This window comes from Misgurnus anguillicaudatus, chromosome 24, assembly GCF_027580225.2.
Source record: "Misgurnus anguillicaudatus chromosome 24, ASM2758022v2, whole genome shotgun sequence".
Taxonomy (NCBI): Eukaryota; Metazoa; Chordata; class Actinopteri; order Cypriniformes; family Cobitidae; genus Misgurnus; species Misgurnus anguillicaudatus.
This window is the reverse complement of record NC_073360.2, coordinates 22856945-22875219: the sequence shown is the minus strand read 5'-3', so window position 1 is coordinate 22875219 and position 18275 is coordinate 22856945. Positions and strand designations below refer to the sequence as shown.

The 18275-nt window shown below is 36.2% G+C and overlaps 1 protein-coding gene across 4 annotated transcripts in view; it reads left to right on the top strand.

The window, feature by feature from the left end:
* Positions 1-18275, top strand: part of pitpnm3 (PITPNM family member 3) — a 127167-nt gene that overhangs the window by 61740 nt on the left and 47152 nt on the right. For 2 of the 4 annotated variants that reach the window (XM_055196648.2, XM_055196646.2), the window contains 2 exons: positions 2467-2537; positions 5810-6024. In XM_055196648.2, the coding sequence (XP_055052623.2) occupies positions 2467-2537; positions 5810-6024 (286 nt within the window). Of the gene's footprint in view, positions 1-2466; positions 2538-5806; positions 6025-18275 lie in introns of all 4 variants that reach the window. The other 2 variants (XM_055196647.2, XM_055196645.2) reach the window with 1 other exon arrangement.

Here is an 18275-nt window from a genome sequence, read left to right as displayed (position 1 = left end):
CTGTCAGTAACGCCCATCCATGTGTGAAGCTGAATTAGTATGTGTTGCTTTCATTTGGAGAGGCAGACACATAGGCGATTGTAGGAAAGTGGCAACCAGCCTGGTAATAAAGCCACTGATTGGCAGTGTGTACAGTGTTAAGCACTAGAGAGAGCAGCTCTGCTTCCCGGCTGTTTACTTCACTGACGCTGCTATGAACTGAAGCCTGCAGCTGGGATGAGCTTAGGCTCATAGGATGGGTTTTTGCAATTGGGTATGGCTTTCAATGAATACAATTGCTCTTTGGAGGCCCAGTGATTTGGCAGTGAATGAATATGCCATTAAGAAAGACTATCCGGTCTATCATCGGCACAATCTGTTTGATGTCATACTGGCTAAGGGTTGTCATGACATCATCTTCTTGACGGTCCACATGCGTTCCCTCGCTTGCTTGAAAAACTGTTTATTGGGAAACCGATCAATACTGTGTGTGGCTCTGTTTTCTCATTACGAAATTATAGGATTGGATTCAAGCTTTTGAAATGATAGAAAAAAGTGTTGCACGGTTGCAAAAACCGTATCTGGGTAACTGCTGTAGTTCACAGCATCTCAAAGCTTTTTTATTTATTTATTTTTTTTATTTGGTTTATTTGCACAGATACAAAAATATATACAATAAAAACAAAATACAATCCATATATTGTGCAGGGAGAGGCAAAAAACCCGAAGGGCTTTTTTAAAGCCTCCACCTAAACAAAACAACAACAAAACTAAACAAAATATAAAATTAAAAAAAGAATAATAATAATAAACATCAAAACTATATAGAGTAGATAAAATACATAAAACCTCAATAAACAAAAACACAATTACAAATCAGCAATAAAATTATTCTTTATACATCTTTTATAACTTTTTAAAGAAGAACATTTTTCTGCTAAATGAAATAAATTATTCCACAATTTAATACCCCTAAATCGTATAGAATATTGACCTCTACAACTAAGAATTTTAGGGAAATGAAAATCTGCACATTGACGAGTTAAGTAACTGTGAACCTGTGAATTAACTTTAAAATACCCTGTAAATTGCTCTGGAATGTTACCTTCACCTGAATATATTTTATAAATAAAGACACAAATTTGAGAAATGTTGATATCATAAACAGTAAGAACTTGAAGTTTAGCTTAGTATAGTATAATCTCAAAGCTTAGTATAGTATAACTTAGTAATTTAAAGATTTGAAGAGCAGGTTTTTATGGCTTATCGTGTCATCAAATTTTGTGTTATACTGTATGCTAAAAGTCCATTATGACTGCTTTAAACCATGGGCGAGGGCAGAAATTTTAAATGGAGTGGACCTTGGTAAACCTCAATGCCCAAATTACATAATTGTACAATATAGTGATATACAATAGATTACAAGTTTTTTGAGTCATGGATTGAATCATTTTCAGATTAGCAAAAAATGGATATAAGGAAAATAGAGTATACACACGGTATACATTTTTCGGCTCGCGCGCGCATATACCAGGCACTTACCTTCATGGTACACATCCCTTGTCGCATAGGTGATGTAGGCACAAATCACGATACAACAATGTTTCCAAAAAGTAGATCTTATAGACATTTTAATTGTTCACAATCAAATATCGCACACCCCTACTTCTGACTGGGTGGGCCAGCTGTCAATCTGAGTGGGCCAATGCCACCCTAGCCCTTACGTAGCCTCGCCACTGCTTTAAACAGTCCTATGTTGCAGATGGACTGCTTTTAATGACTTAACAAGCAGATAAGCACTTTTTTCAATTACACCTGCACACCGAGGCCAAGACCTCCATTGCACGACCACCCTGTAGTGTGCAAATGTCTAACATTTCCTGCAGATTCAAGGTGCAAGAAGGTTAGGGGACATGAGCTCACGCTCCATGCTGACATAGCAGCTGGATGTCCGCCAGAACATGAGTGTGAGAATGAAATGAAAGATCCGAGTGAAGAAGCTAGAAATGAAAAAACTCGAGCGTGCAATGGGGAAGGTGAGCAGTAATGACTTTGGCCTGAGGCCAGTGGAGATTTTAAGAAACTTAAAGGCGACAAGTGAGAATAATATTTTCTGCACCGTTCACTTCCTTCTTTGTGTTCTTGAAATTCATTATATGGCTTTGTTAAATGTTTGTGCCAAAACAGCAGGGTTTGTCTGATACAAATCGCAAGCTCTGTCTGCTGTATTATTGACTTGTTTTGAAGCATAAATGTGCCAGTATGAGTTTATTGATTATACATTTTCATTTACACATTTGGATTACTCTGTGTCACTGAATTAATAAAAAAATGGAAGTAAAATTATAAATGTAAGTTGGATGTGTGAGCTTCATGTGATCATTTGTGCATCAGTTTGATGTGCGTTTGTAATCATCTTGTCTCTTTCTCCATTTCTTTCATATATATTCCTGTCTTCTATCTCATGCACTTTCCTGATGGGTCCAGAGAGCCTGTACCAGCTGAGACGGCAGACACTTGTCCCGCAGACTAGCATTGATGGTCTAGAGGAAGCTGAGGTAAGATGTTCTTCAATCATGTTGTAGTGTAAGCTCAATTTTTTCCATTTCAGGCCTGGTTGTGTAGTTTCAAAGCCAAACAAAGAGTCCTGCTCATCTGTTCGAAATCTATTTCTAGGCGTTTAGGTCTGAGACCACATTGAAAATCTGGAATAAAACAGAAATATACCTTGAAACAGATTTGAAATAAAAAAATATTTGAGATGTTTTGAGAAATATTTGAGCTACATTTTCCTGCATATCTCAAAGCATGTGGGTTTGAATCCCAGGGAACTTACATACTGATTAAATAGAGAATATCTCTATCAGGGGTTTTTCTCCTCCTAGGAGTTTTCCCCCTGGACTAGCCAGGAGGGTTTTTCTCCTAGGGTTTTTTCATCCCCTGGAACTTAACTGTATACGTTACATTATTACTACGCTCGATCCTCTATGCCTTTCCTACATCTATTAATGTAAAGCTGCTTTGAAACAATTAACAATTAATAAAACATTAAGGCATTTGCCAGATGCCAGATGCTTTACCCTAATATTTCTATTAAAAAAACTTTTTAGGTGGGTTTTGAGATAGATTATCACTGTCTAGGGGGGTCCCAGATTCAAAAAGTTTGGGAACCCCTGATTTATATGTAAGGAATAATTGACGACAGGCCATTGAATTATAAAAAAATACCCAAGGTGGTAATGCGACTCAAGGCAAAGCGGAGTTGATTAAGACTGGTGGTTATTTTAAGACATCTGACAGGTTAGGTGTGCGTTTATTTAAAAATAATGCATACCTGTGGAACATTTCTCAACCAATCAGAATAAAGAATTAAACAACCATGTTGTATAATATCATAATATATTTGCCATAGTGTCTTCATTTACTTGGCCCACATCACAGGCACAACATGCTAAACATATTTTCAACAGCTACTATTGCAGAGAGAAAGAGGAGAGCCGTCAGCAGCTGAATTTCGGGGCTGCTGTGTTGAGTTGGTCTCGACAAAGTTGGATCAGCAAGATTTAAAAACTGCTGAATTTGCTGCCGTGGCAGGCAAATTTGATTTATTTTTATTGTTTTTATTATAGCTTACATAATAGCCAGGGGAGTAAAGCATTCATGGATAAAATACACATACACTAAATGGCTCTGTAGACAGTGCTGTCTATAATTTACCACACCTATTCGCTGTATAAAGCAGCGTTTCTATCTAGTGAGCTGAAGCGAGCAAAATTGTCACTTTCTGATAAATTGGTGCTAAATATCAGTAAGAAAAGCATAAAACCATTGTATTTAACCATTTTTATGTATAATCACCCTGTGCTGGTAAAACACTATACACCGGTTATCTGCTTTCGGATATGTATTCTTGCTGTTTGAGTCAAGAAAGACAGTCCTGTAAAATAATATTACCGAATAAATAATTATTTTGTTTCAAAACTTTAAAAACCACATTTTAGATGCTGTGCAATGAGTTCTGTATGCTGGTTAGTCCAATGCTGTCCAATGTGCAAAGTCTCATGAGATCTAGCGATTTATTTAGTTAAAGTGTTTTCATCGTAGTTTATGTGCATGTTTTCTTATCGGATAAGAAATGTATCCGACTCAATTGAGTGCATACGTTTTTGTATGCAAATTTTTTGAATTTATGCGCATCTTTGTGTTTTCATCCAGCCTTTTTAATGCGATACTCCAAAATGCACATAAAAATAGGTGGATGAACACATAGCTAATGATAGGGTATACAGTAGCTAAGAGTGGTCCAGACCAACCTTACGAACAAATGGCTGAAAGAAAGTAGGGGAGAGCGGGGCACAACCTAACGCTTTTTGGTTTGGGCTTAATCATAATATATTTGAGTTTGATTAATTATATTTTTACACAAGCAACACACACATCTCTGCTACAAATGAACATTTGAAGTTTGTTTCTTACTTACCATTCTTGGACAATTACACAAACGTGACAGAAGTGCAAACGTTACAACTTAATCCATAGGTGGGGTTAATTGTAACAGGCAGGGGGTTTGCTGGCAAACAATTCAATACTATTTGTCTATATACTTGAATTGGATATTGTTTATATATCTGTCTATAATAGACAGGTATCTACATTCAACCCTCATCTAATAATAGTTCAATTATAAATGGATACAAATGTCTAAATATGTGAGAAAAAGCAGCACAATTATGACAAAACATGTTTTTATATGTGACCCAGTCTGTAATAACCATACTAAAGTCTCAAAATCAAATTCTGATACAATGAGCATTTAACGCTGGGTCAAAATATTTTCAAGCCCGCCAAAAAAAGTTGCTAAGAGCTGCAGACATATTTCAAAATGATGCTATGTTTTAGTCCACAAGTCACTGATTAATATGACATAGCATTGGATTTGGTATCTTACACACCCAACTTCGAAACCGAAAAAAACACACTTACATGCCACCAAAACTCATTCATCAATAACTCTCTGGAAAAAGATTATACATTTACAATAATTTGCGGGAGATCGTCTTTTGGCAGCGTGAAATACGGAAAAAAATAGTCCGTGTTACAACCAACCCAGTGTTAGTTTTTGCCCCGCGCACCTCTATACTTTACTATGAATTTTTCGGGAAACATACAGCAAAATGTGTGAAGTAAAGCTTAAGAAATAAGGTACAACTTAAGAAAGACGGGTTAAGAAGGTTTCGGGAAACGCAGCCAAGAGCAATTTACACTCCAACAAACTCCAACAAGCGCCAACAAACTCATTCTTTTAAAATCAGAATGTTGTTGATGTTGGTTGGAGTTTGTTGAATCAGTGTGAATTGGCCTTAAGTTATTTTGTATTAAAGCATCTGCCAAATGTGTAAATATGAACTGTTTGTAGATTACTTTAACAATTTTATGTCAACCTTTTCATTAGATCAAAAAAGCTAATTTGTTGCTTTGACCCTGATGACCCTGAGTTTGGTTTGTACTAAAAATCAGACTTGCTTTCTTCCATTAAAGCACACATGGTGTTTTAGGGAACATTCTCATTACTCATATTATTCTGGAATGTCATGAATCCTTAGACTTTGTACAAACTTGTAGAGTTCATGTCAAGTGCAAGCTGTTAGTAAAGCAGAAGGAAAAATTACCAAATACCACATTTTCTAATTTAGTTTTGTACTTATTCCTATGCAGAAAATGTAATTAGCAATATTAAAACAAATGTAAAATATAAGCGCTACACTTAAATTTCACTTATATTGTCTATAATATTGTGGTTTGATCTTTTTGTGTGTCTGTACTCCAGAAGTGTCCGACCCATGTTCTGGTGTTGGTCGTTCATGGGGGGAACATACTAGACCCAGCAGGTGGAGATACGGGTGCAAAAGCCGCAGATGTAAACACCCTATCATCAGTGCTGGACAAAGTGTCTCAAGCTCATTTTCAAACTGCTGCTCAGCACGTGGTTATCAAGTTGGTGCCATGCCCTGCCGTCTGTGCGGAGGCCTTCTCCCTCGTTTCTAAGTAAGTAACTGCTGTAGTCCGATGAAAATACCATGGTAAATACAAGGGTTGATATAATACACATTACACAATCACAAATGTAAAGACTTGAAGATATGAAACTATAAAGAGATGAAATAGCACAGTATTCCAGAGTGGTGATCTAGTTACAGTAACTGGAGAGTTGTGAAATAAGAGTATGCTAAGCATTTACAGTACCATTAAAGCACCATTGTCTTACTTTTCTGTGGAAGCAACGCTGTTCTTGTCTGTTTTTGTAAGGGTTGGGCTGATTGTGTTTCATGGCTTGGTGTGTTATTTTCTTTTGTACATATACAAAGCCACATAAATACATGTGAGGTCATGTGAGCAGCCTAAGGGGAAACTGGCATGACAAACATTGTAGGTTGTTCATGAGAGCTAGTTATATAGCCTTGTTAGAAGATTAGTGAAGTTTAATATAAAGCTTATGTGTGTTCACAGTGTTCAGACAATTGTGCATTTCCCAGCACAATAAGCAATAGGGCTGTCACGATCCGCCAAATCCGTGATTCGATTACATTTTCGATTCTAAGGTCACGATTTGATTCTCGATTTTTACGTTTGAAAGCACAAAAAATGCTATGCTATTTTTAGACTAGACTTTTATGAAATATAATATCTGACCTTGAACCCGGAGATGCCCTGCCATGTTAGTCGGGCTGCCAGTGGAAAAATATACATGCACATAAAACGAATATACATGCACATAAAACGAAACTTCCTGTGAGATGAACATTCCTGTCAGTACTTTGCACCTTAAAAACGCGCTTTTATTACCGTCAGACAAGATTGTGAGACTATACCCCAATAAGTCATGTTTAAATGCTGTTTTCATAACTCTTAAGCAACTGAAAATAGTTGTTGTGTAACTTAAACCGATCTCAGTTCAGAGAAACGACCGCTGTTCTGCTGTGCACGCGTGCCTGCTCTGTAGGCGCTTGCTGTTTTTTGTTTCCCATGTAAAGAGCAGCTCGCGTGGTGTCTTCTGTATCTGCCATGCTATCTTTTGACTGACTGTAGCTAGCAAAGTTAGAGGAAGTTGACTCGCAGCACTAAATACGTGTTTTTTTCCTGTTTGGCAAGCCAATCGGATGTGACATGGGGACGTGGCAGCATCGACAATTCCATTTTTTTATTCAAGGTTGTGACTTAATTTCGATCTATTTCGATTTTAAATGACACCCTTAATAAGCAATCTTTGTAAACTGATTTCCCTAAAAAGTATAAACTCATGTGTCCCAAACAACCCCTAAATAGTGTGAGTTTGGGGTGGGATTGTTAGTTTACCGAACAATGAGAGACGATGGAGTGTTTAGGTAACCAAACATTAATAGATATTGAACACTTTACCTCAAAGAAGATTTTGCTGATTCATGGCCCTTTGGTACATATTGTGTAGATATTGCAATACAAATTATGATTCATCTTTCCATTAACGGTGTGAAATATTAAATCCACAACCTTTACGGCCACTGCACTTTTAAATGTTGATTTTCTAAGCACAATGCCGTAAGTAGAACTTATAAGTAATCCATAAATTGCTTTGCTTTCTTCATAACATCTCTTTATCCCTTTGAGGTAGAACAAAGTAAAGATAGAAAGCTTAGGCTTAGCCTGAATTGTTTGTCTAAGAAGACCTAATGAGTTTTGTCAGCCCTCTGCATTGTTATTCATTTCTGAGAAATGAAAACGAATAAGAGGAAAGAAGACAGCCACAAGTAAGCGTGTACTGCTAATGCTTTTCACATAAATCTGACTTTATAATGAATAGACTTCCTTTAAGCCGTGAAAGTGGATCCATCGCTTCAAGAGCCGCAATTGTACAGAGGCCTTTAGCGAATTTTTTTCTTTAGCTGTGGGTCTTTTTTTGTGCTTTTTTATCACCGCGGTGAAGATGGAGCACCATAAAGTCGCTGAGCAGAGCAGAGCAAACATAGACATATGAAAGCTTCTTTGATCACGTGATGGCAATCTCTGCCTTTTCCCACGACGCTGCAGCTAATAAAAAATGTCAATCACTCGGGTACCACAGAGATCAACGTGCTAAATCCTGTTCATAGGTGACATACGAACTGCATTTGTCCTTTCCGAGTGGTTTTATGCTTCAGTGCTCAGAGTGGTTGTAGCATCAATGGGTATTTACCAGAAGGAAACATAAATGCAGAGAACATGAGCCAGTCTGAAACTGTTTAGATATTAATACTTCACCTAACTTTGTTTCCTTCCAACACAGCCTAATGAAGGCTCGGATGAACAGTTGACTTACAGTAAATACAAAAGAAAATAGACTGGATAATTGTCTTGATCAGATTGTAGTTTGTGCTTCTTTGATACACTTTCAAAACATTTTTCATGAGAATATGCACTCCTACCCACCCTCAGAAGCCAATAATTTGTGTTTATCCACTTCACTTTTTTCTTTTTTTCTTCCCACACACCCTAATGGAGGTGTAGACGATCAGTTGATTTAGATACTTCGATCGGCATCTGCCAAAACAACATTAAGAGGCTGTGGTGCTCCAGGAAGAGAAGTGTGGTTGATTTTATCTCCTGCTGGTTTCTTTCAGCCTGTTGGACACAAGCAGTAAGTCGGATGAATCTTAGAAATGCAGTCAAGTACCTGTGCAAGTTATATTTCACCCTTGTAAAAAATCTGTAAAATCTTGCCCATAAAAAGAAATTTTATTCTAATTTTGCTTTTACATGACAGTAAGAGACATTTCATTGCAGTAATTTGTGAGCATTCTTGTTGAGTATTTTGATGGATTATGAGAATGGTGTTGTGGAATATCAATCTCTTTATGCAGTAAAAAGTCTCTCAGATAAGGGTTCTAGATGCCAAAAACAACTAAGGTGGGATGTCCCAAAACATCTAACCTCTGACTCACTTAACACTTTAAACCATGATTTCATCGTCACGTTCCCTATTCCCTGGCAGGCTCGACCTGCAACCATTAATTATTAATGCCCCATTCTCTGCTTTAACTGTGGTGAGAGCACAACTAGACTATTTTTAGTATATCATATAAAAGTTTCAAACTTTGTGCAAAATGCTCAAAAGTGCCTGCAGGTTATTCTTAAACGTGCATATATCACATCTACATGAATATGTAAGGAATAATTGACTACCGGCCATTGAATTATAAGAAAATAATGCACACCCAAGGTGGTAATGCGGCATGACGCGAAGCAGATTATATTTTCAAATAATTTAAAGGACCGTCAATTATTCCACTTATACCACAGTTACCACAAACATTGCTCTGGTGCCTATTTTTAAGACATTTGAAAAGTTAGGTGTGCGGTTATAGAAAAATAATGCATACCCATGGAACATTACTCAACCAATCAGAAAACAGCATTCAACAGACCCGTGGTATAAATGAAAGTAAACCTTACATATATAAAAATAAACCATAGTGGTTATGTATGGAAAGAAATCAGACTCAATATTATTAACAAATACATGCACAGTTATCTGTGAACTGGATGCATGTTACAAATGTATTTTACTATCCACGAACAAATGTCTTTAGATTTGAATATGTGAAATTCAGAATTTGAATGAACGTGTATCGATTTGTACAAATGTACAAATACACATGTTTTATTGTGTATTCAAATATCATAATTTGCGCGTGCAAAAAGGGAGATGTGCATTTGTGGATCAGATGACACGCGTGCATTAATCCCGCTCTGTTCATCTGTACACTGAGACCCTCACCTCGCCGCTCAAAGCACTTTATGAGCCAAATACAAACAACTATCAATGAATGAACCAAAAAGATGTCTTTGATTTTGTGTCTGCGAATTCCAACATTTACGTGAATGTGCATCGACCTGCACAAACAGAGACACACCTGCGAACCCAGTTGCCACACCTCGCACCACTACTTCACAATCCGTGCACGCAAAAAAGAGGATGCGCACCTGCGGACCAGGCGACGCGCGTGCATTAATCCTGTTCTGTTCATACGAGTTTTGAGACTTAAGTTGCGTGGTTTGCATTGAAAGATCCACGAGCACAGATGTGCTATGAAAACAGTCACCACTAGGTGTCAGTCTAACAGGGTTTCACACATGGCGGTGAATTCTGTTTTCTGTGTTTCCCTTTAGTCTGGTGTTTTTATAGCATTACGTTTATTATCTATATATATTAAATGTTTTAATGGCTTGGCTACTGAGATGTGTTTGTGTGTGCATGTATGTAATGTATCTTTATTGTCCTTTAATGGTAAGTCAATTATTTTTACAGTATAATTCACTTCATTTTAAAAAGTAATACTTTCATGTATTAAACTATACCATTTATTAAATATTTCATAATTTTCCTATCTTCCACCATTTCTTTCTACCCTATATATACAGCCCACGTGCCTGCTCCACAACTATTGTGTTACATCCATAAAAATTAATATGCCCCAGCCTGACTATATATAAACAACACTTCACATCATGGGTTTGTGCTATATTTATTAAGAATGTCCACATAACAATTATCAAAACAATTTTATTAAAACAGGTCACAAATAATACCAAAATAGAAAACTGGGGAAAGTATGAAATATTTAATAAACTGTATTATATAATACGTTAAAATTTTTTTTTTTTTGTATAAACCATTCAAATCTTTAGTCTTTATAAATATATAAAAACATACTGTGATAAAAACGCTACACTAAAGGGAAGGGAACAGACTTTGGCAGAGCACCGGAAATCAGTTGCTTTGCTTAGGAATGCTGGTATCCCCAACGCCAAACAATGTATAATCTGATATAGGAGTCTAAATTTAATTAAGATCCTAAATCAGATTATACGTTATTTAAGGTTATGTGAATAATAGCCTATATTTAAGCACTTATAGAATATTGTATTAACAAAGTACTTATACACACTTTGAAGTGCTGAACTGCTGATCGGTTCATAAATTATGAACGAAAACATGATTTATAAACGTACATAATTAGTATGATATAAATTGTAAAAAGTCTGTTGCCTGTTGTTAAAAGCGCTCCTCAGGCTTCGTCTTTGGGTCGTCAGAGGGATTACTCGCCCGAATATTAACATTTACTAAATTTCCCATCGGCCCGTACCTGAGACTGATTGCGCGCATCGCCTGTTCTTCATTTGGTGGACTTTATTTATTTCATTTAGATCTTCATTTAGATCTCACCAAACCTGTTCGGTGCGAAGTCTTGCTTTGCCATACGTTGCTGAGCGTTTCTTTGCCTATCTTTACTTGGATTTATATATCCCGACTGTTTATTGGATTAGTATAATCTAATAAAAATGTAATGTACTGTCACCCAGATCAGGAAAGGCAGTAAGGATCCTGATCTGAGTGACAGTACATTACACACACGGTAACGTTTTTTTATTAAGCTCCTAAATCAAATTACTGATTAAATTACAAATAATGTCACTGAACTAGTTTTGTAGCGGTGTCGGACTTTCCCTTGCGGTGATTTTGCGTGGCGCTGTATGCAATTTTACGGCCTTTATTTACTAAAAATATAATTTAAATCCAGAACAACGAGGTACACTAGAAGTTGGGTGCTATGCCTTAACCCTTATGAGAAGAAACACCATCAACACAAGCTACTATAGCTACATTTAAACAAAAATACATAAATAAATTAAAGAACATGGTTTAGGCTTGTTAAGTGCAAATTTTCAGAGCATCGGTATACAGAACACTGCGCTGTAAATGTACAAAACGAATGCAAGCACTGTATATTAAATTAGGCCATTTTCAATAATATATTAGTATTCTCATGAAATGCGTACAAGTGACACGCAGTTTGATTGTCGTGCAATACATGGGCTACATAAAATTACAATTTTGAGTGAATATGTTACGCAAGTCCTTCCTGTTCCCTTATGGCTCATCTATTCGTGTTTTTTAATAATTGGTTTCTCATTTGTTTTTTACCATTGTCTCTTGGGTTTGGGGTTAGAGTAAGTTTTTGTAAAATAAAATGATATCCAAACCCAATCGGCAATGGTTTAAAAAACAGACAAAAAAACAACGACACCAAACGATGCGCCATTTAAGTGAACGGGAAGGACTAGCATATGCACGCAGGGTGGAATTTGGCGTAGGCTATGTATTGCACGATAATCACACTGATTGCTATTCATACGCATTTGATGATAATAGGTTGATTAGATAAATTAATGTTTATCTATAAAGTATGAAAACGAATGAATCAGTATTTTGGCTAAATTAAGATGGATCATTTCAAGATCATTTTCAGTCATTTAGATTTTGTCATCATTTCAGAACAAGCTTATTCTATCTATAACAACTTACATTATATCATGTGTGTTTCTTGAATATATGTTGAAAATATATATAAAAAAGTACAAAATAAAATCGTTCAGCTCATGGGGAGTGAACAAAAAGACGTTAAAGTCTCTCCGCAAGGACGTGCTGAAACTGTCGAGTCGACAGATGATCATCATGCTTAAAATGTTTCACCCAGAAATTAATAATGAAAACTTGAATATCTAAATGCCCAGGTAAGAGTCAAGTGTTCAGTCAGTTCACTATAAAGAAAAAAGCCAACGACATTGGCTGCAGCTTCCTCATCCACGGGCGGATGTTGCAGATACACAAAGAAAAAACTATAAAGGTTTAAATGCTGGTAAAAAACGTCAATTATATTATGGCATTTTATATTTGTGTTGATAATTTAAAGTTATTTTAATCTTTAATACTGCATCTTCAGACAATCTTCAGAAAATCTGACTAATATATCATTCTATTATCTCAGTTTCACTTTCTCACGCATTCACTGTATAAAGACCCTGATTAACACAGTGAAGTGCCCCCCCCCAATATATTTTATTTATTTATTTATTATTTTAAACTAGTCATTCAGGGCTCTAGACTAACGTTTTTGTTATTAGGAGCAATGTAGCCCCTGACTTAAAATTTTAGGAGCGCTAGCAGAAAATTTAGGGCACACCTTAAATAAGCCTACAATGCAATATTTTGACATTTTCCCAAAATAACTGCATTACTGAAAAATACTAAATAGACTTAACTATGCAGTTGCTGCACATGTCATCATTATGCACAATTAATGAAACTTTCAGAATAGGAAGTTATGAATCAAAGATTCATACAACCCCCTTAACTATAGGCATAAGATAGGCTACATATAGGCTACAATAAGTTATATCTAGATAGCATACTTTAATGAGATGAGTGGCAGGGCAGCAGTTTACATGCTTGTATCCTTTACACGTTTCTCATCTTTTATCTAGTTTTCCTTGGGCACTGGTGTAGACCTTTATTCTCGTCTATAATGTTTTTAGTGTTAATGTAGGCTAAAAGTTGTCCGGCTCTCTTTATCTCTCATCGCTGTAATGTTTAACCGGCGCGGTTCTGAGTGCGATGTGTTAACTTTACCAGGGCTGCGTAGATCCATCGGTAAAATCAACCGAGCGCATGGTGACATAAAACGATATACGCGATTACGCGTCATGCAATTGAGCGGTTAAAACCCGATCGTGCATTCCGTAGTGCCCGCACATGCTCGAGAACTTGTAAAAACGTTTTGGCCGCAGTCTGGAGACCTTGGTGACCCCCTATTGCCTGAGGCACTCGCCCAATATTGACAATCCAGCCCTGGCTGTAGCCTGTGATTTAACGAAATGACCTCTTACCAATTTATTTGGCCTTCATTATACATGTATGATGTGAAAAACAAGAAGGTCATAGCTAGTTTCATTAATTCAATGTAAAAAGCGCCGTGGTTGCATTCATGCGGTTGGCTTGTCAGTGCGGTAATACAGGATTGCGTTAATTAGTAGGTCCAGGGCGGCTGGTTTCGGGTGTTCTGTCGGGGTCTGTTCCCTTCCCTTTGGTGTGGCGTTTTTGTCGCGGTGTGTTTTTGTATGTTTGTAGGGACTAGGGATTTGAATGGTTTATACTAAAAAAAAAAAAACAATAATTTAATGTATTCTATAATACAGTTTATTAAATATTTCATACTTTCCCCAGTTTTCTATTGTGGTATTTTTATAACCTGTTTTAATAAAATTGTTTTAATAATTATTATGTGGACATTCTTAATAAATACATAAATATAGCACAAACCCATGATGTGAAGTGTTATTTATATATAAACAGGCTGGGGCATATTAATTTGTATGCATGTAACAAAATAATTGTAGAACAAACTCGTAGGCTATATATATAAGGTAAAAAGAAATAATAGAAAATAGGTAAATTATGAAATATTTTAATAAATGGTATAGTTTAATACATGAAAGTATTACTTTTTAAAATGTTTTAAATTGTAAAAATAATTGACTTACCATTAAAGGACAATAAAGATACATTACATACATGCACACAAACACATCTCAGTAGCCAAGCCATTAAAACATTTAATATATATAGATAATAAACGTAATGCTATAAAAACACCAGACTAAAGGGAAACACAGAAAACAGAATTCACCGCCATGTGTGAAACCCTGTTAGACTGACACCTAGTGTTGACTCTTTTCATAGCACATCTGTGCTCGTGGATCTTTCAATGCAAACCACGCAACTTAAGTCTCAAAACTCGTATGAACAGAACAGGATTAATGCACGCGCGTCGCCTGATCCACAAATGCGCATCCTCTTTTTGCGTGCACAAATTGTGAAATAATGATACGAAATATGGCAACTGAATTCACAAATATGTCTCTGTTTGTACAAATCGATGCACATTCACGTAAATATTAAAATTCGCAGACACAAAATCAAAGACATCTTTTTAGTTCATTCATTGATAGTTGTTTGTATTTGGCTCATAAAATGCTTTAAACGGCGAAATGAAAGTCTCAATATACAAATGAACAGAACGGGATTGATGCGCGCGTGTCACCTGGTCCGCGGGTGCGCATCTCCCTTTTTGCACGCGCAGATTGTGATATTTGAGTGCACGGTGGGGCATGTGTATTTGTGCATTTGTACAAATCGATACACGTTCATTCAAATTCTGAATTTCACATATTCAAATCTAAAGACATTTGTTCGTGGATAGTAAATACATTTGTAACATGCATCCAGTTCACAGATAACTGTGCATGTATTTGTTAATAATATTGAGTCTGATTTCTTTCCATAGTTATGCCTAAATGGATAGTTCACCCAAAAATATAAATACCGTCATTATTTACTTACCCTCAAGTTGTTACAAACCTGTATGAATTTGTTCTGCTGAAGACTAACTGTGGGTTTACACCAAACGCGAAGCTTGCAATCGCATCGCGTTGCTCGCTCTACACTAAAAAAAATCTGTAGAAATTACAATGTTATTGCAGCTGGGTTGCCGGTAATTTACAGTAGATTTACATTTATATTATTTACTGGCAAGAGTTTGTTCAAAGTTTAATAAATTTTAAATATGAACAAGTCTTTATCTTTACAGAATAAAACTATACAATAACAGCCTCATGCAAAGCATTCTGGGAACCAGAAATCATCATCAACCTTTTTCGTTTTTTGCTTCAGATTTTGTTTCCCAGAATGTTTTGCTTGATGCTATTTTTTTAGTTTTACTCTGTAAAGACAAAGACTTGTAAATGTTTAATGTTCATTTAACTTTGAACAAAATGTTGCCAGTAAAAAACATAAATTTAAATCTACGGTAAATTACCGGCAACCCAGCTGCAATTTCTACGGAATTTTTTTACAGTGTAGATTACTCGCGGGATTTAACTTCGCGTCATGCAAATTTTTACCTCGAGTTGAATATTTTAATAGAAATGCGAATAGCGCGTGTTTTCACGGCAAAACATGTTTTGCTGTCAGACCGATAACCGATAATATTAAAAATAAGCAGTTATCGGCCGATAACGATATGTCGGCCGATATATCGTGCATCCCTAGCCCCACTCGAGGACGCGTCTGATCTCGTCTTTGCACTGACTTTGTATGTAATCTACTCGCGCAAATCGTTGAACTCGCATCTGGTGTAAACCCACAGTTAGAAAGGAATTATTTTGTAACCAGTTTTTGAGCACCATCGACTTCCATAGTATTTTATGAGAAAGGAGATGTTTGTTTTTGCCAGATATTCACTTAATCTCATGTATATTCAGAGTTTAGTGTTAAAGGCTCTCTAAGCGAATAATGTGAGACGTCACTTCTTGTTGATGTTTGAACTGTTTTCAAACAAACGGAGCGTAGCTAACGCCTCCCCCTCCCTCTCCTGTCCATGCTTTCATGAACGCACCCAACCCCCACCCCCAAATCCTTCTTGTCGTTTATTGGCTGGAACACTTTGTTATGTTTTGTTGTGCTAGGTTTGGCCACTATGTTGATATTGCCGTTTGTCGAGCCTGAGCTGTCTACAGAGATCGCGTTTTTTTACAGTTTGATCAGCGGACAGGCAGCAAGCAGATAGTGAGGAGATGTTTGCTGTATGTAACAAAAAATGTTTTATGGTCTAAAACGCGTCAATTCGCTTAGAGCGCCTTTAAGTTAGTCTTGCGAGTATTTTGTAAAAGTGAGCATCTCTTTAATCATAAACCCTTTCGACGCATGTGCAGCAGGCACTTATTTTGACATGACGCATGATGCACATAGGTTCACATGACAAATATTTTGAATTCCTGCCCCTCGGAAGAGAAGTCACCAAGCACCACTGCAATTAAAGTAATTTTTAAAAATTAATCCAACTTTTTACTTTTTACAATATGGAACACTGAAAATGTTTTTATGTAATTAAATGTTTAATATTAACAAAAGAAGTAAGTTTGTATCTTTACATGAAAATATCTAGATATATGAGATAGGGCCGGGACTTTAACGCGTTAATTAAGATTAATTAATTACACAAAAAATAACGCGTTAAACATTTTAACGCATTTTAATCGCACTTATTAATAGAGTCATTCGTAAATGCTGCAGACCCTGTTTTAGTTCGAGAACTCCGGGGTTGTGATGCAGTGTAAATAAAAGTAGACGGAACCTAAACGAACAGCTGATTTTAACGTGACAACGCATCAATTTCAAAGTAAAAATGATTTATTCTGGTAAATGGAGGTTTGCAACGGAGGTTTTGCCCAATAAACATCTACCAACAAACTACAGATTATTTTAACATGTATCCTAATGTCTGTTATATGTTAATGTTTGAGTATTGTTGGGTTTAAATATTGTTGTAATGTTGTTTTGTTTCAATTTAATTAGTTTATTACGAGTTTAATTTAAGTTTTGTTTGCTACTTTAAAACGTATTTCGTTTCAAATAATTTGTCTCGTAATTATAAACAATGTTTTGTTGTTAGGTTTTGTGAATATAAATTAAAAAGAACATTAAAAGCAACACCGTGCATCTCATTGATGCATATGCTACCGAATGCCAAAACATGCAGTGAGTAGCCTATATCACTTACTTTTCAAAAAATCAGCCTGGCAGTGCCCAGAAGTTAAATTTACACGCGCATTTAGAGCATAATGTAGCAGCACGTTTGATTTGCGGTGTGCTTAAGACTTTTAAAAATCAACTTCATATTAATTTTAATAGGCTACTTTGACGGAGGACACGCACAGAGAACAGCGACGGCAGGTAAAGGAAAAAAGTTAAATGATAGTTTTTCTGACGAATAGAGTCAGTTTGTAAGAACATTTTTAAATTGACTATAAGATCATCAATATGAACTCTGAACAATGAACTATTATAAACATAACAGCAAGAAAAGCTGAAGAGGAACTAGCAAACATTAAAGCAATAAGCATTTATGTAGGCTAAAGCTATATATCACCTCTTATTTTTTTTAATTTAGTTAAGTTTCAATGGTAACACTAAAGGCGCGTACATTATGCAGCGCTTTTCACATCCGAATCCCACTTAAGAAACCTATAAACGATGTGCAACTTAAAAAATATATTATGCACATTTTTATATATTTTAATTTTAATATAGGCTATATAGTATATTATGTTTTGTTGTTTTTATACGCGAGGTGGGGCATCCGCGCACATAGGTACCAGAACACAGACAGTCAAAACCTGAGAAGTCCCGAACCCTGCAATATTAAACAAACTACTTTAAGAAATGCGGGCCAGGAAGCGGGTCGGGTATAATATATATTTTTTTTTCTTTGCGGTCCGAGTTGCGGGCGGGTTGTTTATACATTGACCTGCGCATCATTGGTAAGCGTCGATAAGAGCATGGTTGTGTGTAAGATATGCAACAAGGAATTCACATATCACCGCAG